Source organism: Bubalus bubalis, chromosome 2, assembly GCF_019923935.1.
Source record: "Bubalus bubalis isolate 160015118507 breed Murrah chromosome 2, NDDB_SH_1, whole genome shotgun sequence".
In the NCBI taxonomy this organism is placed as follows: domain Eukaryota; kingdom Metazoa; phylum Chordata; class Mammalia; order Artiodactyla; family Bovidae; genus Bubalus; species Bubalus bubalis.
In genome coordinates this window covers 56,618,107-56,640,962 of record NC_059158.1, presented here as the reverse complement: position 1 = coordinate 56,640,962, position 22,856 = coordinate 56,618,107, and the positions used below count along the sequence as shown (strand labels likewise).

The 22,856-nt window shown below is 42.8% G+C and overlaps 1 protein-coding gene across 9 annotated transcripts in view; it reads right to left on the bottom strand.

The window, feature by feature from the left end:
* Positions 1 to 22,467, bottom strand: part of SAP130 (Sin3A associated protein 130) — a 76,786-nt gene extending 54,319 nt beyond the window's left edge. For 2 of the 9 annotated variants that reach the window (XM_025272912.2, XM_025272946.2), the window contains exons 1-7: positions 21,267 to 21,485; positions 20,360 to 20,477; positions 11,037 to 11,272; positions 10,165 to 10,323; positions 8,862 to 8,973; positions 7,735 to 7,859; positions 5,938 to 6,062 (exon numbers count right to left, since the gene is read on the bottom strand). In XM_025272912.2, the coding sequence (XP_025128697.1) occupies positions 5,938 to 6,062; positions 7,735 to 7,859; positions 8,862 to 8,973; positions 10,165 to 10,323; positions 11,037 to 11,272; positions 20,360 to 20,477; positions 21,267 to 21,338 (947 nt within the window). In that variant the 5' untranslated portion in view covers positions 21,339 to 21,485. Of the gene's footprint in view, positions 1 to 5,937; positions 6,063 to 7,734; positions 7,860 to 8,861; positions 8,974 to 10,164; positions 10,324 to 11,036; positions 11,273 to 20,359; positions 20,478 to 21,266; positions 21,486 to 21,901; positions 22,067 to 22,107 lie in introns of those variants that run through there. The other 7 variants (XM_006061565.3, XM_025272954.2, XM_006061562.3 and 4 more) reach the window with 5 other exon arrangements.
* Positions 22,468 to 22,856: the final 389 nt, after the last annotated feature.

The following is a 22,856-nucleotide window of genomic DNA, read 5'->3' as shown; positions in this document are numbered from 1 at the left end:
GATATTAGTGAATGGGTTTACAAACTGAATTTAAGAGATAAGATCCAGTATAGTTCTTCAAAGTGAGGAGCATACTCTGACCCAGTAAACCAAAATGGTCTATAACAGTGGGAGATGACATTAAAGCAGAACCTGGACCCTGACCAGTTTCAAGATCCAAGAGGCAAGGCATGAACTAGGACTTGCACAGATACAGATAAGCTCCACAGGGAAACCGTGTGGTGAAACTCAGAAAGAGAGAAACTGCCATTTTCAGCAGTGCATTTTCATTGGCAAGAGAGAAGTAATGGCCAAAACCCCTCAAAACAGCATCCCGAGTCTTCAGGAAAACTTCTAACCCAGTACAGAGCTCAGCCTATAAGAACCAACTACAGATGGTTGGTTGGTCCAGAGTAAGTTCATTCAAAGATTAGGATTCAGAAAAGAACCAGAACGGTATCTAATTAAAGATGGTGCAAGAAAAAAGGTGGACAGAAGTGAGGGTGTCCACTGTAAATGTTCTCACCAGGCAGACGGAAACTGTGCCATGAATTAAGGAACTGAATGACATACCTGCTTCTATGGAATGAAAACGCAAAGCAGAGACCTAGGAGCTCACTGGAAGTGACGATGAGACAACAGAAGACAAAATAAAAGGGGAGCACTCGAGAGAGAACCAGAAAAAAAAACATTCAGCTGTGTCAGGAATGAAGGCAGAATTAGCAGTAGAGCTTGAGACACAGTGCTGAGGGTTTGGTAAGGGGCAGAAAAACCATGAGAAAAGTAAGCAGAGACAAGAGAGGAAAAAAATAGTTTAAAAGGGTTAGACAAGGAAGTCATGCAAAAAGATCCAACAAGCACATCATCAGATGTTCCTCCCCACCCCAAAAAATAGAACAAAATTGAATAAATATAAAAAGATACAATTCACAAAAACTTTCATAAATACAGTGTTATGGTGCAGATTAAAAAGGCACATCATATTCCAGAACAAACCAATACATAATGGTAATGGTGAAACACGTCCTAAAAAAGTTCTTGAAATTCAAAGACAAACAAGGTTAAAAAAAAATCAGGCTATAGACTACTCAGCTCTAGAAAGCAGAGAAAATATCTCATGAAAATACTCATGGAAAAAAATACGGAAACCAGGACTTCCCTGGTGGTCCAGTGGTTAAGAATCTGCCTGCCACTGCAGGAGAAACAGGTTCAACCTCCGCTTTGGGAAGACTGTACGTGCTGCAGGGCACCCAAGCGCATCTGCCACAATTACTGAGCTCACACTCTGGAGCCCAAGAGCCTAACTACTGCAGCCAGCACGTTCCAAAGCCTGTGCTCTACAACAAGAAACCCACAGCAACGGGAAGCCTGCGCACCCCAACTAGCGAGTAGCCTCTGTTAGCCCCAACTAGACAAAGTCCATGTGTAACAATGAAGACCCAGTACAGCCAAAATGAATAAACAAATAAATAAAATTTAAAAGAAAAAATAACACAGGAACCAAAAAAGTTCTTTATCAGCCAAACTATTTTTTAAGTGTAAGGATATTCATCTGGGAAACAATTTAGAGCCTGTGAAAATTCAAAATATTGGATCTACAGATACAATATTCTTTCGGCCCTTGGCAAAAGAGAATAAATTTTGTTCCAGTAAGTGATGAAGAACAACAAAAAAATGATAAAAGAACTGGCAGACAGGACTGAATTTATTTAACAGATGAAGACACACCACTTAAATTTCTTTGGAAATTTCCTTTCTTTTTCCAGTTCTTGAACTAATTTAATTATCTTCCGTTTATTGGATCTTTTAGAGTGCGGTAGAGTTCAATGAAATCATCTGGGCCAGGTGATTTTCTGGGAGATAGTGCTTTGAAATTTTCTATGTTTTTCTATGGAAATCGGTCTGTTTAAACTTTCTGTCTCTAGAAGTTAAGTTTATTTGGCTGAGTCGGGTCTTAGCTGGGGCACGTGGGCCCTTCATTGCATCATGTGGATCTTTCATCGCCTAGTTATGGCACACAGACTCAACAGGTGTGGTGTGCAGGCTTAGCTGCTCTGAAGCATGTAGGCTTCTAGGTCCCTGACCAGGGCTCAAACGTGCATCCCCTGCATGGAAGATGAGTTTTTTAACACTGGACCACCAGGGAAGTCCACCATCTATCTCTAGAATTTAAAGGGAATTAGACATTAGAATTGGTTTTACAAAAGGCAGAGGAACCAGAGATCAAATTGCCAATATCCATTGGATCATGGAAAAAGCAAGACAGTTCCAGAAAAACATCTATTTCTGCTTTATTGACTATGCCAAAGCCTCGGACTGTGTGGATCACAATAAACTGTGGAAAATTCTGAAAAAGATGGGAATACCAGACCACCTGACCTGCCTCTTGAGAAATCTGTATGCTGGTCAGGAAGCAACAGTTAGAACTGGACATGGAACAACAGACTGGTTCCAAATAGGAAAAGGAGTATGTCAAGGCTGTATATGTCACCCTGCTTATTTAACTTATATGCACAGTACATCATGAAAAACACTGGGCTGGAAGAAGCACAAGCTGGAATCAAGATTGCCAGGAGAAATATCAATAACCTCAGATATGCAGATGACACCACCCTTATGGCAGAAAGTGAAGAGGTACTAAAAAGCCTCTTGATGAAAGTGAAAGAGGAGAGTGAGAAAGTTGGCTTAAAACTCAACATTCAGAAAACTAAGATCATGGCATCTGGTCCCATCACTTCATGGGAAATAGATGGGGAAACAGTGGAAACAGTGTCAGACTTTATTTTTGGGGCTCCAAAATCACTGCAGATGGTGACTGCAGCCATGAAATTAAAAGATGCTTGCTCCTTGGAAGGAAAGTGATGACCAACCTAGACATAAGAAAAAGCAGGAGCCTGGTGGGCTACGGTCCATGGGGTCACAAAGAGTCAGACACGACTAAGTGACCAACACAGAAGACATTACTTTGCCAACAAAGGTCCGTCTAGCCAAGGCTATGGTTTTTCCAGTGGTCATGTATGGATGTGAGAGTTGGACTGTGAAGAAAGCTGAGCGCGGAAGAATTGATGCTTTTGAACTGTGGTGTTGGAGAAGACTCTTTAGAGTCCCTTGGATTGCAAGGAGATCCAACCAGTCCATCCTAAAGGAGATAAGTCCTGGGTGTTCATTGGAGGGACTGATGTTGAAGCTGAAACTCCAATACTTAGGCCACCTGATGCGAAGAGCTGACTCATTAGAAAAGACCCTGATGCTGGGAAAGATAGAGGGCAGGAGGAGAAGGGGACGACAGAGGATGAGATGGTTGGATAGCATCACTGACTCAATGGACACGGGTTTGGGTGGACTCCAGGAGTTGGTGATGGATAGGGAAGCCTGGCATGCTGCAGTTCATGGGGTCGCAAAGAGTCGGACATGACTCAGTGATTGAACTGAACTGAGAAATTTGAAATTTATCATAGTTATGGATCATTTAAACAGAAAAAAATCATTTGATCATTACAGTTTATGTCTGTTTAACTCCCTAGTGCATTTCTAATGCCTAGAGTAGTGACTGGCTCAGAGGGGGTATACAACACATATTTGTTTTATGAGTGAAGAGATAGTGTTATATGCTGAAAATATATCTGACAAAGTTCAACATCCATTTTTTTAGTAAAAACACAATAGACTGGAAAAGACAGATAATTCAACATAGTTTAAAGAAAAAAATCTAACCCTGAATTTCATCACACCATCTGAATGTATTAATTTTTTAAAGGTGCTATAAAGTTAACATGAATAACACATAGTCTATTTTATAGTGGGCAATTATATCTCTTTGTACCTCAGACAATATAGACTATTACCAAAAAGTAAAGTGTCTTCATTTTATTGAAAAGGAGACTAAGGATTAGATTAACTTTAAAACTTGCTGAAGGTTACACATGGAGAAGGAAATGGCAATCCGCTCCAGTGTTCTTGCCTGGAGAATCCCATGGACAGAGGAGCCTGGTGGGCTACGGTCCATGGGGTCACAAAGAGTCAGACACGACTAAGTGACCAACACAGAAGTCACCAATAAATGACACAAGTAGCAAATGACAGAGCTAGTGGTTAAAGTTAAGTCCTAGGCACTTTCCTGCATTTAGGTGTCACTTTCTTCAGAGTTCTGTTCCAGGCCCTCTTCTCATTGTATTTATTCCCCCTGGATAGACTCAGTTACCTAAAGCTTCAACTACGGACTGTGTTAATGATGTCAAAATCCTGTATCTCAGGCAAAGGCATTTCTTCAGTAACCTGTTGCCACAGCCACTTGATTAATCATTTCACAGATAAACTCAGTATCCCAAAACTCAACCTTCTCTCTAAAATCTGCTTTCTTTCCCTTGCCTCCTTTTCATTTACTTGGTCAAACAAGGAAGAAAGCAAGAAGGCACCTCAGACTGTTTGCAACTGATAGACAAGTCTTACAGATGGCCTCTAGCCCTTGACAGCTCTGCTCTACACGTCCACTGCCCCTTCTTTTGCTCAGCAAATCACTTCTTGTTTACACGGCCAAAAGCCCCTTCCCTGGCACCCACGTAAACAATGGCAAGAATCAAGACAGACCACTAGAATTTTGCATGCTCCCGGGAAGACTCACCCCACTGCCTTCCCCCATGGCCCGCCAAGCATATTAATGGTGAAGGCTGTGAGGACAAATAACATCGTGTCTTATCCCTACTGAGTCATTCACAAAAAACACTGGTGGGCATCCCTCACTGACCAGACTCTTTCCCTGTATGGTCTGTAAATCAATTGTACTATCTTCATTTTTCAAACATTCAATCTTTCCACTATACCCTCTGGACTCACAACTGGTCTTTAGCGAAATCCCCTATATCCTCAACCTCTTCTGTGAATATATCCACTATCTTCCTGCCCTAATGAATCTTGGTTTTCCCTTGAGAACACCGCCTCCCTCAACAGACCTCTCAACTGGAAGCCATTTTCTCTCTCAAAAACTTCTTCCTTATCCATGCTTTCTTCCTGAATTATATCGTCCAGAACACTTCCATGGACCCCAGATTCATATGTTAACTTTTCTCAACATCTCCACTTGGGGGGCTCAGAAGTCAGCACAACCATAAAATGCCCCAATCAAAGTCTGGAATTCCTGCCCCAAACCTGCTCCTCACATTGCTTTTCATCTCAAGTTAAGGCAACTCCACTCTCCCAGCTGCAGAGCCAACCAGTACTGCCATAATCCTGACTGTTCTCCTTCTCCCATAACCCCATACGTAATTCCTCAGAAACCCTCTTGACTACCTGCAGAATTCTATTCAGAATCTAACTATGTCTTCTCACCTCCAACGATCATCTCTCTGGATTCCTGCCATCCCCTTCTAAACAATGTTTCTAACTTGGCCTCCTCGCAGCCCACTCTCTCCAGCAACCAGGCTGATCCAACTAATTCAGATTATGGTGATGCTTTGCTCCAAACTCTGCTAAGGCGTCCCTGTCCTGTCTCAGGGCCTTTGCTTTTACTGTTCCCACTGCCTAGAACACTCTTATCCCAGACATCCAGAGGGCTCATTTACCGTATCTTTCCATTTTCTGTTCAATTGTATCCCTATCAACAAAGCCCTCCCTGATCACCTTATATGAAATAGTAAGCCCCTTTGCACTGCCTATCTGTCACTCCAAATCCCATTTGCCTTACCTAATTTTTCCCCAAAGCACTCTCTGCCACCTGAAAAAACATATTTTTCAATTGCATGTCTCCAGTCACAGTTTCAAAAAGAGAAACTCTATAAGGGCAGGAATTTCTTTTTATTTGTTCATGGCTTTAACCTCAGTATGGAGAACACTACCATGGCTCATTAAAAAAAAAGCACTCAATAAATATTGAGTAGAATGAAGGAATGAAAGAAGGAAGAGAAAAGAGGAGATAAGAAGGGAAGATGACAAGATGGCTGATCTTCAGATCCCCAAATATACCTAAGTGTGGAATCAGTGGCATGGGCTGCTGTCGTAGTAATGACTGGAGACTGAGCTCTGGTGGCTGACACGGTTGCTACCACAGCAGGAGGGATGGTATTAGAGGTGGTCACAGGTGGACGAGACTACCAAGAGAAGAGAAAAAAAATACTTCACTTAAAAAGCGAAATAAAGTATGCCAAACACTACAAGTATAATGTGAACCCTGGGCCTCTAATAAGTGTGTTTATATCCAAATGAAAGTAAACTCTAATCATTCTCATTAAGGAACTCTTTTTAAGAGATAGGCTGTTAGAAGGCGAAGAGTCAGAATTGTCCAAAAAACCCAATTCTGACTGGACAGTACACAAGTCCCTCCTTTTCCAATATGACCAGATTCAAAATTCTGTCCTACTATTAGTACAAACTGGAAGCTAACCCTTCAGCTCTGGTTACCACAGATCTGGTGCTGGTCCGAGAGTAGACACTTTTCATGACTATGCAATCCTTCACAGAACTAGATGGAACTGCTGGCTCGCACGCTAAAAGTGAGTACCTGGAAACAGCCTTCTTTACCCGCGGAAGATGCAGGTCCCAGATGCTCTCATGCGGATATACTTCCCTCACTCCTACGTCCGAGTGTCAAATCTTCACCTGCAAACTAATTCCACGCTGGACTGCCCTTGCTTGTCTGTCAGCTCCATCAGCTGAGCTCTAGAGCAGTCCCTCTTTCCTGATCCTGACACGTGCAGGCAGCCAGGCAGGCTCTGTCCACTCCTGCTCTGCTCCTCACCTGCAGACCTCTGCCCACTGCACTGCTCTTATGGTCTGTCGTCTCACACTGGGTCTGCTGCACTGTCTTCTCACTCCTGCTCTGCTCCTCACCTGCAGGCCTGCGCCCACTGCACTGCTCTTATGGTCTGTCGTCTCACACTGGGTCTGCTGCACCGTCTTCCTCACTAGCAAGCGCCTTACCTTGGTTCTCTTCTTTTTCCAATCCTTCCTAACATATACTTCTGGGGCCCTAGTCTAGTCTCCAAATGTTTTTCATTAGCCAGTAAGACCTTTTGTTTTAATGTGAAAGCTCTAGGCTAGATATCGCGTACCCCGCCTTCTAATCACTTTTCCTGTACTATCTTAAAGCTGTTTCACACATGCTGCCAGCCTTTCCCCTAAAGGCACTGAACTTCCATGTTCTGTATACAGTTCAGCCAGATTAAACTTTCAGAGATATTTCTTTGATCATATATCACTGTATTTAAAAAATGAAGTCGCTCTCTACCGTGTAAAAAACCAAGTTTATACTCTTATGAGTCTCAAATTTAGAGACATGGTACCACACAGTATATTTCAGTAGTACTGAGGCCACAGATTTCCTTGAAAAAAGTGGAAAGGCATGGACTGTCTTCTTCAAAACAGATACGTATGTGCATAAAAATGTGCTTAAAATGTTTACAGGTTCACATATCCCTATCCAAATTAGAATTACTTAGTTCTAACTAGTGTTTACTCCACACTGTGTACAACCAACCGCCAGCTTTCTTGCCTTGTTCAGAACACTGCTCCCTTCACTCCCTCTTCACTTCTCTGAATCCCCACTGCCACACCCATCCCAACAGAAAGCCTGGCCTCCCTACCTCTCTCCTCAATTCTCACAGCAGACCACATGATACTGTATATAATTCAGCCTGCTCTACATCCTGGCAACTAGATCGAAAGTCACTTAAAGTTTAAGGACTCATGCAGTGCCCAGCAGAGCGAATAGCTCAGAGCAGGCCCGTAACACTTGCTGGCTGACTCCCCGCAGCCCCGGCGTGCCTGGATGGGCTGGTGGATGATGTGCTGAACTGCTGGCTGAGCTGCAGCAGCGTTTGGCAGCTGCGAAGTGGGTCTCAGGACCGTGGTCACTTTAGAACTGGACATCACTGCAGCAGCAGCTGCACCTGGAGAAAGAGCAGTTTTTCATTAGTATGGCTTCTGGGCTCACAATTAAACAGCTGCAATTATATCCCCCAGAAGCTCAGTATGTCAGTATTTAGCTTGAGTGTTTTATGTGTATTTCCCATTTCATCACATAGGAAATTAAGAAATTAAGAAAATGTGCACTCAAGGGCTGAAGTTGAGGTTAACAATCTGTATTGCTTCTTCGAGGATGTTCTTTGGTGAAACTGGCTTTTTGGTCTAACTACAGGTGTTCGGCAGTGCAGCACAGCACAGTGCTGCTGCCCTGGCTCAGGCCGAGGCTCCGGCAGGGAAAGCACCGGGCAGCTGCATCCACGTGAACCACCACTGCCCCGCACCATCAGTGCCCACGTCAGCACGGAGAGAAGGGCACATGTATTAGTTTTGACCTCACCAACCTCCCCTGCAGTATCTGAACCTCGTCCTGAGAACCACTAAGGTATGTTAAGAGACAGCATCCACTAGCATGCTTTTGCCAAAATAATTTTATCCTCTCTCATAGGAGGTGACAATTTCTGACCAAGTAGTTGAAAACTCTCACTAAACTTAATATTGTACAAACTATTAGAATGTAATTGTAAGAACGAATTCAGCTTACTGCCAGATGAACAAAGAGATTTGAGTAACCATTTTCACTAAACTTCAAAAATGCTCAGTATTAACATTTGTGAGTTATTTATTAAAAATTAAGACCATATTTAGATTACCATAGCTTTTAGGAGCTCCTCATTACTAAAGGACAATTTTTAGACCAGACTAAAAATCTGAATTGCTTTAAGTTTACACACAGACACATACTTGTTATCACAACTATAATAAGCAACTATTAGACCATGCTAAAAATGCACATTTATCTAAGTTTATTTTTCCTGTCCTGCAGCTTCAAAAAGCTTATTCTGGATATGCTTTGTGTTACCGCATCTTTTAACAAATGTATACCTGTCATTGCCTTTCAAGAGTTTCAACAAAACATGCAGCCTTACCTCGAGGTAAATGAGAAGCTCCAATGTGAAGAGGGGGCCCAGGAGCATTGCTGCGGATGATAGACATCTGTACATTTGTGGTCATGATGTGATGCAGGTTACTGGGGTGTCCCTTCAAAGAACAGGATGGGATGTTATTTCCAGGTGTCTGGTCTTAGCCATGAGTGCTCAGGCATTGCTTCTGGGAAGCCAGCTGCCTCTAAATGTGGGCTGGGTTGCTCCTTGTAGATAGTGAGCACCCGAGGGACAGGACGTTAGCTTTCTTTACGCAGCACACCGCACGATGGCCTGGGCCAGCAGGCACGTGGTGACAGGGGACCCATCGGCTGCCTCGGGTCTCGCTGCTGCTACGTCCCTGTCACTGATGACACATCTGAGCGAATCCCTGCAGACAGCCGCATTGCCAGCGGTAGTCTTTCACCCTTGTTTTCTCTATCTTGGCCAATAGCTTACTTCTTCTTACTCTCACTCTCTCCTCTGCATGCCACTACATTCACGCATTCTTTATGCCAGCCAGGATTTCTAAGTAAATTGAGTCAATATCCAATGGGCATTCCCCTGCGAGTTCTTCAGCTCACCCCTCAGTGTCCCTTCCTCACACTCGCCCAACCCTGATGCCGGCGCTTCTCAGGTGGACGTTTCAACACTTCTGGGAGTATTCAGCGGTATGACAAAATGAAAAAGCCACAGTGCATCTTTTTGGAACACCAATTTTTTTCTTGTAAACTTTAAGGAGAAGTTCTGAGATTCAGTTTTCATTGGTAAGTAATTTAAAATATTTAAAGAAATAAAATGCATATTATGGAGGAGGATTACAATTTAAAAAATGAAGTTAAATATGAGACTTTAAAATAAATGTTCACGACTGGTAGGCTGCTGAAGGAACCTGTCAGTTCCCCAAAAGATACACATTACGTTCCCCAGAGAATAACCTAGAGAAGCACTGCTACTGTGAGGCTGCTCTTAACCCACTACAGTTCTGTACCTGTAAACCAAGCACAACTGGACTCTGAGCTCAAAGTCATGGGCTGTCTTATCTAGGTTTGTTTCTCACACTGTGGATGGAACCTTGCACAGAGCAGATACTCAATACATATGGGCTAAATGACAAGACCACTGTGGTGTTGGTCTTACTCCCTATGCCATCCCTCTCTGTCAACTCTACTCTCGTCCCCTTGCAAATACTGTGACTAGTTAATTTTTTAACTTAGTCCAGTGCCTAATGTACTGCTGGCATTCAATAAATAATGATCAACACTCTGGCATCTCAGTTTGAAAATCATCAAATTAAAAGGAAGAAAACCTGTTGTCCACTGATTGTTGCCACAGGAATGGCTGAAGCTTGAGGGATGCTACTCTCCATGGTAACGGTAACCTGTCCTGGAACCTTGGGGGGAAGTGACAAGGCAGAAGGTGGAGCAGGAGCAATGGGACGGCTAGGCATGGTGGGCTTCGGGGGCGGCTGCAAACAGAAAACCACACGAAACATATCAATAGCTTTTTATTAGTGATGCGTTTCATTCTATATACGCACACAAATCAAACCTGGAGAACGCCAGGAAACATGCTAGAAGCCTTGTATATTTTATCTCTTAGCATCACAGCCTTTCCATTGAAGTACTACCATTTCCATTTTACAGATGTGCAAACATACAAAGCAAGGCTAAGTTCCTTGCTCAAAGCCACACAGACAGTAAAAACGAGAAATGGGAATAAAGCCCAGATCTGTATGGCTCACAGCCCACATTCTTTCTTCTATACTGTGCTGCCTCCTCAAGTCTGGGTGGAAATAAACAAAACTCCCAGTAACTAAAACATATCCACAAGGTAATACACACAAGGCGATGTTCTCAGATATCCCCAAATTAGCAAATAAAATCTTGGAAAAGAATGCCACTCCAAGATAAAAGCTACACTAGTATGCCCATTAACTTTTGAATAAAATCTATATCAATATGGATACTAGAAACGATCCTGTGATGCCAACCGCCCTGCAGCACGGGACTAGGCACTGCAGAACAGCGAAACTCTGAGTTACAGGCAGGAGCTGGACTGATGGGTCAACAAGAAAAAGCTACAATCCTAGGCTCTAGCCTAAGACTTGGTGAGCATTGTCAGAAATACCAGCCAGTCTTTGGCTGCGGCTCAGTGTGAAATTTGAAGCCTCTCCATTACCTTCATAAGTCCCTCGGAAAATGAGAGTGGCAGTGCTGGCGTCAGGTGTGCTGGTGGGGCTGCCACCGTGACAGGCGTGCCCGAGGCGACAGCGTGGTGTGTAGACAGCATCTGCACCTGCGGGTAGGGCCTTACCACAACAGGCTCCTGCTTCTCTTCACGGGCCTGTAAGGAGCTGCTGGAACCCATGTGCTCCCTGGCGGCCACTTCAGCGTCTCGGCTAGATTCATCGTTGACTAGTGAAGACATGAAGGAGAAAGAATGAGCTCAAGAAGCTGAAATTCTAATAGGAGACGTAAGACAATTTCATTTAAAATATTTATTTAAAAAGTTGTAAAAACTTAATATTAAAAAGATTACTTTAGTTCTTAAGTCTAAGAACATACAATATTTAAAAACAAATTTCCCTACAGAGTGAACAAGTTAAGCTCTACTGTTACTATAATGCATGCACTCTTTGCGATTCAACATTTCCACTTGTAGGGATGTATCTTTTTTTTTTTCTTTTTGCTAGAGGGCATGAATATTTAATATATGGTATATTCTGAAATAATTACTACAGTGAAGTTAGTTAACATATTTATTAATTTACATAGCTATCATTTTGAGTGTGGATACCATGAAACAAAGGTATCTTATAGATATAGAACATATATATAAAATGAGTTGCTGCTGCTGCTGCTAAGTCGCTTCAGTCGTGTCTGACTCTGTGCAACCCCACAGACGGCAGCCCACCAGGCTCCCCTGTCCCTGGGATTCTCCAGGCAAGAACATTGAGTGGTATGCCATTTCCTTCATCCAATGCATGAAAGTGAGAAGTGCACAGTCGTGTCCAACTCTTAGCGACCCCATGGACTGCAGCCCACCAGGCTCCTCCGCCCATGGGATTTTCCAGGCAACAGTACTGGAGTGGGTTGCCGGGTACAAGTTATTTGTTTCAACATTTTTATACCAGGAGGAATTGAAAAAACCTACATGTCCATCAACAGTGATCTGGTTATGTAAACTATGGCATATTCACACACTACACTAGCATGCAAATATAAAAACAAAGCAGGAAAACTTTTTAGGTACTCTTATGGAAAAATTGTCTATTATGAAAAAGATACATGAAAATAGCCAGGTACAGCACAGAGAAAAAATAAAATACACACAAACATAAACACATTTATATTTGAACAGTGATAATGTATCTCCAAATCACCTTGGCTGTCTGAAGGGAAAGCAAGTGGTGAGTGGGGGACAGGGAGAAGAGATACTCTTTAGTGTATACTCTTTCTTTTGGAATTTTGGACCATGAGAACTTGTAACATATTTAAAAGTTAAAAAAAAATCAAGGAACTAATGTAAATGAAAGAGGAGAGACTGTGAAGATATTAATTTGCACTAACATTTTTCTAAAATAATGCTATTTTTCTGAATATAAAGATTACACTTAAAAATTTTTTTTTAATTATTTGGAAAACTATACAGAAAGTAAAACTGCTCCCAAAGTCTATCCCCTAAAAGCTCCAAGTTACTATTTTGGTAAAACCTCAGACACTCCTCGGCTCTTTAATTTTAGGTCGGTTTTTATTTATTTTTGGTGTGCCACACTGCATGTGGGATATTAGTTCCCTAAGCAGTAACTGAACCCGTGAACCCTGAAGTGGAAAACAGATCTTAGGCACTGTGCTGCCAAGGAAGTCCTTATTTAACTACAACCTTCATAAAACAAGTGCACAAATACTAATGTTATAGCTTAGTGAACTTTCACAAATTGAACACACTTGAGTTACCAGCACCTAGATCAACCAGCAGAATCCTACTGGTTCCCCAGAAACCCCCTGTTCAGCCTGATTCCAGTCACTGCTCCTCCCAATGATACTTACTATGCTGACTTCTAACACTACAGGTTACTGCTATCTTATTTCTGAGCTCTATATAAATACACTTATACTAAATGGTTGTGTCCTGCCTCTTTCACTTATAGGTATGAGACTTCATCCATGTTACTCCATGTAGCTGTAGATCTTTCTCAGTACAGTATGCCAATTCTTGAATAAATCACAAATTATCCATTTTACTGCCAGCAGGCAGTTAGTTTTCAGTTCTTTCACTATCGATGAATAGGAGTGCTAGGAATATTCATGTACGTCTTTTGGTGAACATTCATATCATTTCTATTAAATACATGTATATACCTAAGAGAGAAATCACTGAGTAATAGATATAGACTGTATCATTTTAAAAGGGCTAAATGCCCACTGCATAGTTGTACTATAGTTTTTTAAACCATTATATCATGGATGAGCTTTTAGGTTATTTCCAAATTTCTGCTATTATCAGTGACTATGGAATAAATAACTACAGGCACTCTGAGTCCTTATTCGATGACCTGCTCAGGAAAAAATTAGAAATTCTTTTCTTGTAGGAAAAATGTGCTAGGAGAAAAGATTCAGTTCAGTTCAGTCGCTCAGTCGTGTCTGACTCTTTGTGACCCCATGAATCGCAGCACGCCAGGCCTCCCTGTCCATCACCAACTCCCGAAGTTCACCCACACTCACGTCCATCGAGTCAGTGATCCCATCCAGCCATCTCATCCTCTGTTGTCCCCTTCTCCTCCTGCCCCCAATCCATCCCAGCATCAGAGTCTTTTCCAATGAGTCAACTCTTCACATGAGGTGGCCAAAGTACTGGAGTTTCAGCTTTAGCATCATTCCTTCCAAAGAAATCCCAGGGCTGATCTCCTTCAGAATGGACTGGTTGGATCTCCTTCCAGTCCAAGGGACTCTCAGGAGTCTTCTCCAACACCACAGTTCAAAAGCATCAATTCTTCGGCGCTCAGCCTTCTTCACAGTTCAACTCTCACACCCATACATGACCACTGGAAAAACCATAGCCTTGACGAGATGGACCTTTGTTGGCAAAGTAATGTCTCTGCTTTTCAATATGCTATCTAGGTTGGTCATAACTTTCCTTCCAAGGAGTAAGCTCTTTTAATTTCATGGCTGCAGTCACCATCTGCAGTGATTTTGGAGCCCCAAAAAATAGTCTGACACTGTTTCCACTGTTTCCCCATCTATTTCCCATGAAGTGATGGGACCAGATGCCATGATCTTCGTTTTCTGAATGTTGAGCTTTAAGCCAAATTTTTCACTCTCCACTTTCACTTTCATCAAGAAGCTTTTGAGTTCCTCTTCACTTTCTGCCATAAGGGTGGTATCATCTGCATATCTGAGGTTATTGTTATTTCTCCCGGCAATCTTGATTCCAGCTTGTGATTTAAGGGCCTAGATCTGATAGATAAGAGTGCCTGATGAACTATGGAATGAGGTTCATGACATTGTACAGGAGACAGGGATCAAGACCATCGCCATGGAAAAGAAATGCAAAAAAGCAAAATGGCTGTCTGGGGAGGCCTTGCAAATAGCTGTGAAAAGAAGAGAAGTGAAAAGCAAAGGAAAAAGGAAAGATACAAGCATCTGAATGCAGAGTTCCAAAGAATAGCAAGAAGAGATAAGAAAGCCTTCCTCAGCAATCAATGCAAACAAATAGAGGAAAACAACAGAATGGGAAAGACTAGAGATCTCTTCAAGAAAATTAGAGATACCAAGGGAACATTTCATGCAAAGATGGGCTTGATAAAGGACAGAAATGGTATGGACCTAACAGAAGCAGAAGATATTAAGAACAGGTAGCAAGAATACACAGAAGAACTGTACAAAAAAGATCTTCATGACCCAGATAATCATGATGGTGCGATCACTCACTTAGAGCCAGACATCCTGGAATGTGAAGTCAAGTGGGCCTTAGAAAGCATCACTACGAACAAAGCTAGTGGAGGTGATGGAATTCCAGTGGAGCTATTTCAAATCCTGAAAGATGATGCTGTGAAAGTGCTGCACTCAATATGCCAGCAAATCTGGAAAACTCAGCAGTGGCCACAGAACTGGAAAAGGTCAGTTTTCATTCCAATCCCAAAGAAAGGCAATGCCAAAGAATGCTCAAACTACCACACAATTGTACTCATCTCACACGCTAGTGAAGTAATGCTCAACATTCTCCAAGCCAGGCTTCAGCAGTACGTGAACCGTGGACTTCCTGATGTTCTAGCAGGTTTTAGAAAAGGCAGAGGAACCAGAGATCAAATTGCCAACATCCACTGGATCATGGAAAAAGCAAGAGAGTTCCAGAAAAACATCTATTTCTGCTTATTGACTATGCCAAAGCCTTTGACTGTGTGGATCACAATAAACTGTGGAAAATTCTGAAAGAGATGGGAATACCAGACCACCTGACCTGCCTCTTGAGAAACCTGTATGCAGGTCAGGAAGCAACAGTTAGAAGTGGACATTGAACAACAGACTGGTTCCAAATAGGAAAAAGAGTACGTCAAGGCTGTATATTGTCACCCTGCTTATTTAACTTATATGCCGAGTACATCATGAGAAACACTGGACTGGAAGAAACACAAGCTGGAATCAAAATTGCTGGGAGAAAAGATTAAAGTATATTTTATATTTTGTTATATATTGATTTTTCTCCTAGATTTAAAAAAATTTTTTAAAATTTTGATTAAAAAAAATTTTTTAAAGCACTTTATTGAGGTATAATTTGCATACAATAAAACAGCTATTCTAAGAGTTCAGTGTTTTTTTTTTTAACATTCTCACCAACATCTGGTGGCACTAGTGGTAAAGAACCCAACCGCCAATGCAGGAGATGTAAGAGAAACGGGTTTGATCCCTGGGTCAGAAGATCCTCTGGAGAAAGGCATAGCAACCCACTCTAGTATTCATGCCTGGGGAATCCTACGGGCAGAGGAGCCTGGCAGGCTACAGTCCATAGGGTCGCAAAGACTCAAACACAACTGAAGCGATTTAGCATGCGTTCACCAACAAATTAGCAGATTGGTTAGGTCAAATAGTAAACTTTATACGAAACTGTCAAATTACTTTCCAAAGTGGTTGACTTATCTGAAGTTTCCACCAGCAGCATATTAGTAGTCCAGTTGCTCCTCATCCTCACCAATTCTTGATATGCAGACATTCTAGTGGGTGTGTACTGGGTATCTTATTGTGGTTTTAATGAACATTTCCATGTTGAAGTTCTTTTTATATGATCACAGGTCACAAAGGGAAATATATGTTCATATCTCTAGATCTTTTTTAATTATTCGGCCTTACTGAGGTATAATTTACATATAAAATCTACTAATTTGTTCTATAAAATTAAATGCACACAAACGTATTCAGTACTGTAATCACAACACAATCGCGACATAGAACAATGCCTATTACTCTAACAAGTTCATTCATGCCCCTCTGCAGTCAATTCCCTCCCCGCCCATCCCTACTCCTTAGAAACCACTGATCTGCATTCTATCACTATTATTTGGTCTTTTCTGGAATTTCACATAAATAGAACCACACAATAAGTGGTCCTTTGGGTCTGGCTTCTTTCTCTCAATAAAATGCTTCTGACGCTCCTCCATTTTATTACATGTAATGCTAGTTTGCTTCTTTTTATTACTGAGTAGAATTCCACTGTATGGATCAAACCAAACTTTGCTCATCCAGTCACCAGTTGATAAAATTTGGGTTCTTTCCAGTGTTTGGCTATCATGAATAAGGCTTCTACGAACCACTGAGGAAATCACTGTATGTGTGATACATATTTTCATTTATCTTGGGTAAATACCTAGAAATGAGATTGCTGGGTTGTATGGTAAGCTCCTGTTTAATTTTTTAAGACACTGTATCAAACTGTTTTCCAAAGTGGCTAAATTATTTTGCATTCCCACCAATATATGGGTTCTACTTGCTCCACAAACATGTCAAAACTTGGTATTGTCAGTCTTTTTTAGTCATTCTGGTGGGTGTACAGTGGTTTCTATTGTTTTTAATTTGCATTGCCCTGGGATTAATAGTTTAATTTTTTAATGTGTTTATTTGGCTTTTTATACAGCATCTTTGATGAAGTGTCTATTCAAATATTTTGCCCATTAAAAAAAAAAAACCAAACCGGCTGTTTGTCTTTTTGCTTTTGTGTTACAAGAGTTTTTAACATATTTGGGATGTAAGTTCTTTGTTGATATGTTTATCACAAATGTTCTCTCTCATTTGGTGGCTTGCCCTTTTATTTTACTTAATGATGTCTTTTGCAGAGCAGTCATTTTAGTACAACATACTAGTTGTCTCCTTTATAATCAGCATTTTTTGTGTCCTAAGCCATTTTTACTTACTCCAAAGTAACAAGTAGTTTCTTCTATGTTTTCTTTTATAAATTTTAAATTTTATATTTAGGTTCACAATTACACATTGAGTTAATTTATATGCATGGTGGACATAGAGGTCAAGGTTCATTTTCTTTTCATATGAATATTCTAGTGTTCTAATACTATTTTGTCAATACCCTATTGAATTCTGTATGTACTTTTATCAAAAATCAATTAACCATTATGTGGTTAATAAACCGTTGTGGTTTATTTCTGGATCCTCTAGTTAGTTCCAATGATCCAGTGATTTATGCCAATTTAACAATATCTTCATTAGTGTAGCTTTATACCAAGTCTTAAAGTAAGGCAGCAGAGAAAAGGCAACTTTCTTCTTTTTTGTCCAAATTGCTTTGGCTATTCTAGATCCTTTGGTTTCTACATAAATTTTAGATTCAGCTGTCAGTTTTTGGAAAAGTACCTGATGTGAATTTGATTAGGATTTATATGAATCTACAGGTCTCTCTGGGTAAAAGAAAATACTGAGTTTTCCAATCTATAAAAGTGACAGATCTTTTCTTTACCTAGATCTTTAATTTCTCTCAGCAATGTTTCACATAGTTTTCTAACCCCAGGTAATACACATATTTTGTTAATTTATTCCTAAGTATTTTTTAGGTTTTTTTTAATGCCACTGTCGGAGAAGGCAATGGCACCCCACTCCAGTACTCTTGCCTGGCAAATCCCATGGACGGAGGAGCCTGGTAGGCTGCAGTCCATGAGGTCGCTAGGAGTCGGTCACCACTGAGCGACTTCACTTTCACGCATTGGAGAAGGAAATGGCAACCCACTCCAGTGTTCTTGCCTGGAGAATCCCAGGGACAGGGGAGCCTGGTGGGCTGCTGTCTATGGGGTCGCACAGAGTCGGACACGACTGAAGCGACTTAGCAGCAGCAGCAGCAGCAATGCCACTGTAAATGACATTTTAAAAATTTCACTGTTCATTACTAGTATTTAAAAATATAACGATTTCTGTACACTGAACTTTTATCTTGCAACTTTACTAATTTCACTTATTAGTTCTAACACCTTTTTAAAACATTCTTTAGTATTTTCTGTATATACGATGACTGTGAATAAAGACCACTTTACTTCTGTCTTTCCATTTTCAATTGATTTTTAACCTTCCTGACTACCCAGATTTTCCTCTAAGTAAAATTTTAAAGAAAATGGACAATTTCATAACTTTCTTCCAAACCTATTTGTCCAGGAAGACTTTGATTTTTAACACTTTCATTAAGTTATAATGCACTGATCATTTTCCATTAAGCTCTTTTTGAAACCATTTATTGTTTCCTTCCAGGCATTTGGAGTTATTTTTATCAGAAAGAAAAAAAAAATCTTCAAGCAGTAGTTAAGACAACTGATTGTAATCTATACTTTTTGAACTGTGAACATGTACTTAAAATCCTGACATGCTTAGGATCCCAAATTACTTCTTTCAATAAATGCAACAGGAACTACAGAAAGATATCTAACCACATAAGGAAAACTTTTGTTTTCTTTCTTAGACCAATTGAAGGAAAAAAGATACACGTTTCAGAAGTAAAATTACAGACAATTTCGGCCTAAGTCAATGATTTCCTTCTCAAGAAAATCTGAAGGCAATTATTGCTAATTGATATCCTTCTTAACGAGCAGTATAATTCTTACAAATTGATGTTCAAAACTATTCTCTTCACTATGCTCCTTTAAATTATTCTGGTGCGGGAATTCCCTGGCAGTCCAGTGATTAGGACTTAGTGTATTCACTGCCATGACCCAGGTTAAATTGCTGGTTGGGGAACTAAGATCACGCAAGCCACACAGCTTGGCAAAAAAAAAAATTCCGCTGTGAATTTATACCAGAGAAAACACTGTCAAAATATTTGTTAAAGAGTAAAGAACTTGAGGCAGCTTTATAATAATTTGTTGATGTCTACACTGTAGCAAGAATAGCACATGCAAAGGAATATGGACAGATAAGTCCTGGCTTTTTTTCTAGGAGAAGGTCCTACCCTGAACTGCTGTGGATGATGAAGTCAGTAAAGACTTCCCAAAGAAGAGTGATATCTGAGATGAAACCTCAGGAAAGAACAAAGAATATCCAGATAAGTAAGTGTGGAGAGGAAAAAGTAAGACTGTAGCCAAAAAAAAAAAAAAAAAAAAAACCCACAAAAAACAAAAAGCACAAAAACCAGACTATGTAAAGTTCCAAGGTCAAGAAAATTGGGAACTTATCGCTTATTCAGAAAATGTCAGCAGCTACTGTTAAGTAGGAGGAATACCATGATAAGGAGCACAGAAATCAGGCACTAAAGAAAGGAATAGAAAAAGGGAGTACTTTATTTCACTTTGCCAACACAGAAGTAATAATACTTTTTACTTGATATATATAATATACAGATTATTTGAAGGAGTAACTCAACTTCAGCACTGCTGATTAGACTGGATACTTTGTTGGGGGTGGGGAGGGCTGTCCTGCATAATGTAGGATATTCAACAGCATCATCCAGGGACTCTAAATAAATATCACATGCCAGAAGCACCCCTACCTGTGACAACTAAAACTGTATCCAGACATTGCCAAACATTCCCTGGCCAGCCGAATCATTACCAGCTGAGGCCACTCACTGATCTACAGCACTCAGAGCATACAGTTAAAACCCAAGCTGCATATATGTGTGCATACACATTTTAGAAAAATCTCTTTTCCTAAACAGTAAGTTCCTAAAAGGCAAGTTTCTAAAAGGTAAGTTCCTATAAGTTCCTATGCCTCTGCCCACCCTCATGGCACTATTATTATACTTCTGGGCCTTAGTTAAATAACAACACATTAATACATTTAAAAAATGTATCTTATAAGCATGCTTTAAGTTTCACCTATACTCTGGCACATGTGAATCAAGTGATTAAAACAGGATGGAAAAAAAGCCTTATGTACATTAGAATTGTAATATATTCTTTCTTCAAATTCAATAACCTAGTATTTACTAAAACCCCACCAAGAATTTGCTAATTTTTAAGTTGGAAAACCTGCAATATTTTAAAAGCAGAAAGCAATGCAGAAAAATATCACACATCTCACCTGTTGCAGCCGGGTTTATCAATCCTGCAGAACCACTGTTGGCTATCTGTGAAGGAGCCTGGCTTAGCCCAGTGGAAGGGGTTCCTAACCGAGGAAACTGTTGAGAACTCATTTCCACCTGCAGTGCATAGTCACATGGTTATTACTGGATTCTGAGATTAGAACCAATAATGAGAAATTAAAGCATTTTTAGTACCTATACCTTCTTTTAGGAAAGCAAATGCAGCATCATTGATTGAAAATAATACTTGTGTTCAATATACAGTGCAGAAATGGTCTAAATTGTTTAAGTTTTCCATGTACATAGGTTCAATTAATGGTAAAATCACTTATATGATACTGAGGGATATTATGACTCCCCCCCAAATACTTGTGAATTGCCAAACGGAAAAGTCGACACTACATCGTGTGCAACAGCCACATGACATGTATTAACACAATACATATATTTCTCTGTAAAGTTTCATGACAAATGGCTTGTGCCTTTGAAAGCCAAGCCTCACACCAAGGTGTACAAAACTGTCATCAGTGTGTCAAAGGAGAAATCGGAGGCAGATGCCCTGTCCTAAGAAAGGACCAGAAACCTTACATCAAGACCGGATTCAAAAGGAATTCTCATGTTTTTCTGCACAGGCCTTCAGTGACGGATTTCATCCTACCCCTTTCACAGACGGCCATCGAGCCAAAGGGAACGGAGACCTTCACCACCTTCCCTAAAATCGACCCTCACTTTCCTCTCAGGAGCCAAGCTCTGCCGATATCCTCGATACACCCGCAATCCTACCCCCACCCAGAAGCCCTCAGCTAAGATCGGAGAACATGGGTCTCCAGACACATGGGATCTCTAAGACTTCTCCGGAGAGGGGTTAGGCATTCTGAAGAGCTCAGGACCAGTATGCCTCTTTACCTGCAGCCGCCGCCCGCCGCCCGTCCCTCCCGATTCCACCTCGCCTGGCTGAGAGGGCCGCGGAGGACCCATCTCGGTGGCAGCGCTGGGGTCCGAGGCCGCCGGGAAGGCTCGCGCCGCAGCGCGCCTCGAGCCCGCTGCTGTCCAGCTCCTCTGGCTCCGCTCACCCGGGCCACCCGGCCACCGCTCCACTCCAGTCCTCTTCCCCCAAACCTGCCCCTACCTCCCTAGTCTGCCCATTGGCCCCACGCCGGGCGCGTCACTCCAGTGCCCAGACCAATCCACCACGGTCTGCCAGCTCTGATCCCGCCCCACCCTCCCGCCGACTGCCAGCCAATCAGGCGCGAGCCTCGCCGGGGCAGCCCAAGGCCCTCGAGGCTGAGCCAATAGCAGAGAAAGACAAGCGCTGCCGGCGAAAGGGGCGGGGAGCTAGGAGGCCCCGCCTCGGTCGGGGTCTGAAAGCGGCGGGCGCAGGGCCCGGATGTGGAGAGTCACTTTAAACTGCTCCAGGAGCCAAACTCCTTGGGCCGCCCGCCCGCCCGCGCTCCCCCGGCCTCTCAGCTTCCCCGCCAAGGCCCACGCCCGCCACGCCCCCACACCCGGATCAGCCCAGCCCTCCCGACGCCTCTCCTTTCCTTGCCGCAGGACACCGGGCCTTTGCCGCCGGGCCAACTGCCATGCTCAGCTCGCGAAAGAGCCCAGGTCTACGCCGCAGGAGACGAGGCACCGCTGCCCTTCCCCGGGGACGCGCAGCGGGACGGACGCTGCAGCCCGGCTCGGCCGCCCCGCCCCCTCGTCTCCTCCCCTCCCCTTGGCTCCTGGGCGCCCGTCCCGCCATTACTTGAGTGCTGCTCCAAGTGGCCGCCGCGCCACTTTGAGCTTGCTTCCGTGCGCTCTCCGCCTGTGGAGCCGACGTCCTCGGGCTCCGGGACCCGCCGCCACCGCCGAGGCGCTAGCACTCTGCCCCCCACCCCTCAACCCAGCGCCGCTGCTTCCGCCGCCGTAACGAGCCCCTCACCCATTGGCTGGACTAGGCCCCGCCCTCCTCCGAGGAAGCCAGTCACCGCGCAGTGTGAGCGGAGAGCGGACCGGCCAGCCCCTCGGGGCCGCTGAGGCCTCTGGGAAATGTAGTCCCTGATGCCTAGAGGGCGGGCCTGGGCGGGGCGTCCTGGTGACCAGGCCGGGCAGCACACCCCTTTGCTGTCTGAAGTCGATTCTGCCTTTTCCGTGTGCCTAGTAAAAAGGTCCCACCCTTTTGCTTCAGCTGATGGCACCAGGTTTCATTTTCTCGAGGGAGGTGCCTCTCGGGAAAAGAGTAATGGAGGCCGACTACAGTGGGCCGAAGGAGCTGCAGGCAGGGCCGAGGGGGTTTCTAACTGTACTTGATGTTCGCACGGAGGCCATGGCCCGCGAAGCCTTAGCGTCGTGGGAGGATCAGATGCACGAAACTGGAGCGACTCTGTTGGGTTTACGCTGGACTCCGCGTCAGGAGCTGCTCATCGGGCCGGACCCACCAGAGAGCTGAGCTGGGCACTCTCAGGTTTAAAGCCGGCTCGGAGAGGCGAAGGACTCGGACAAGTTGTACCTGCT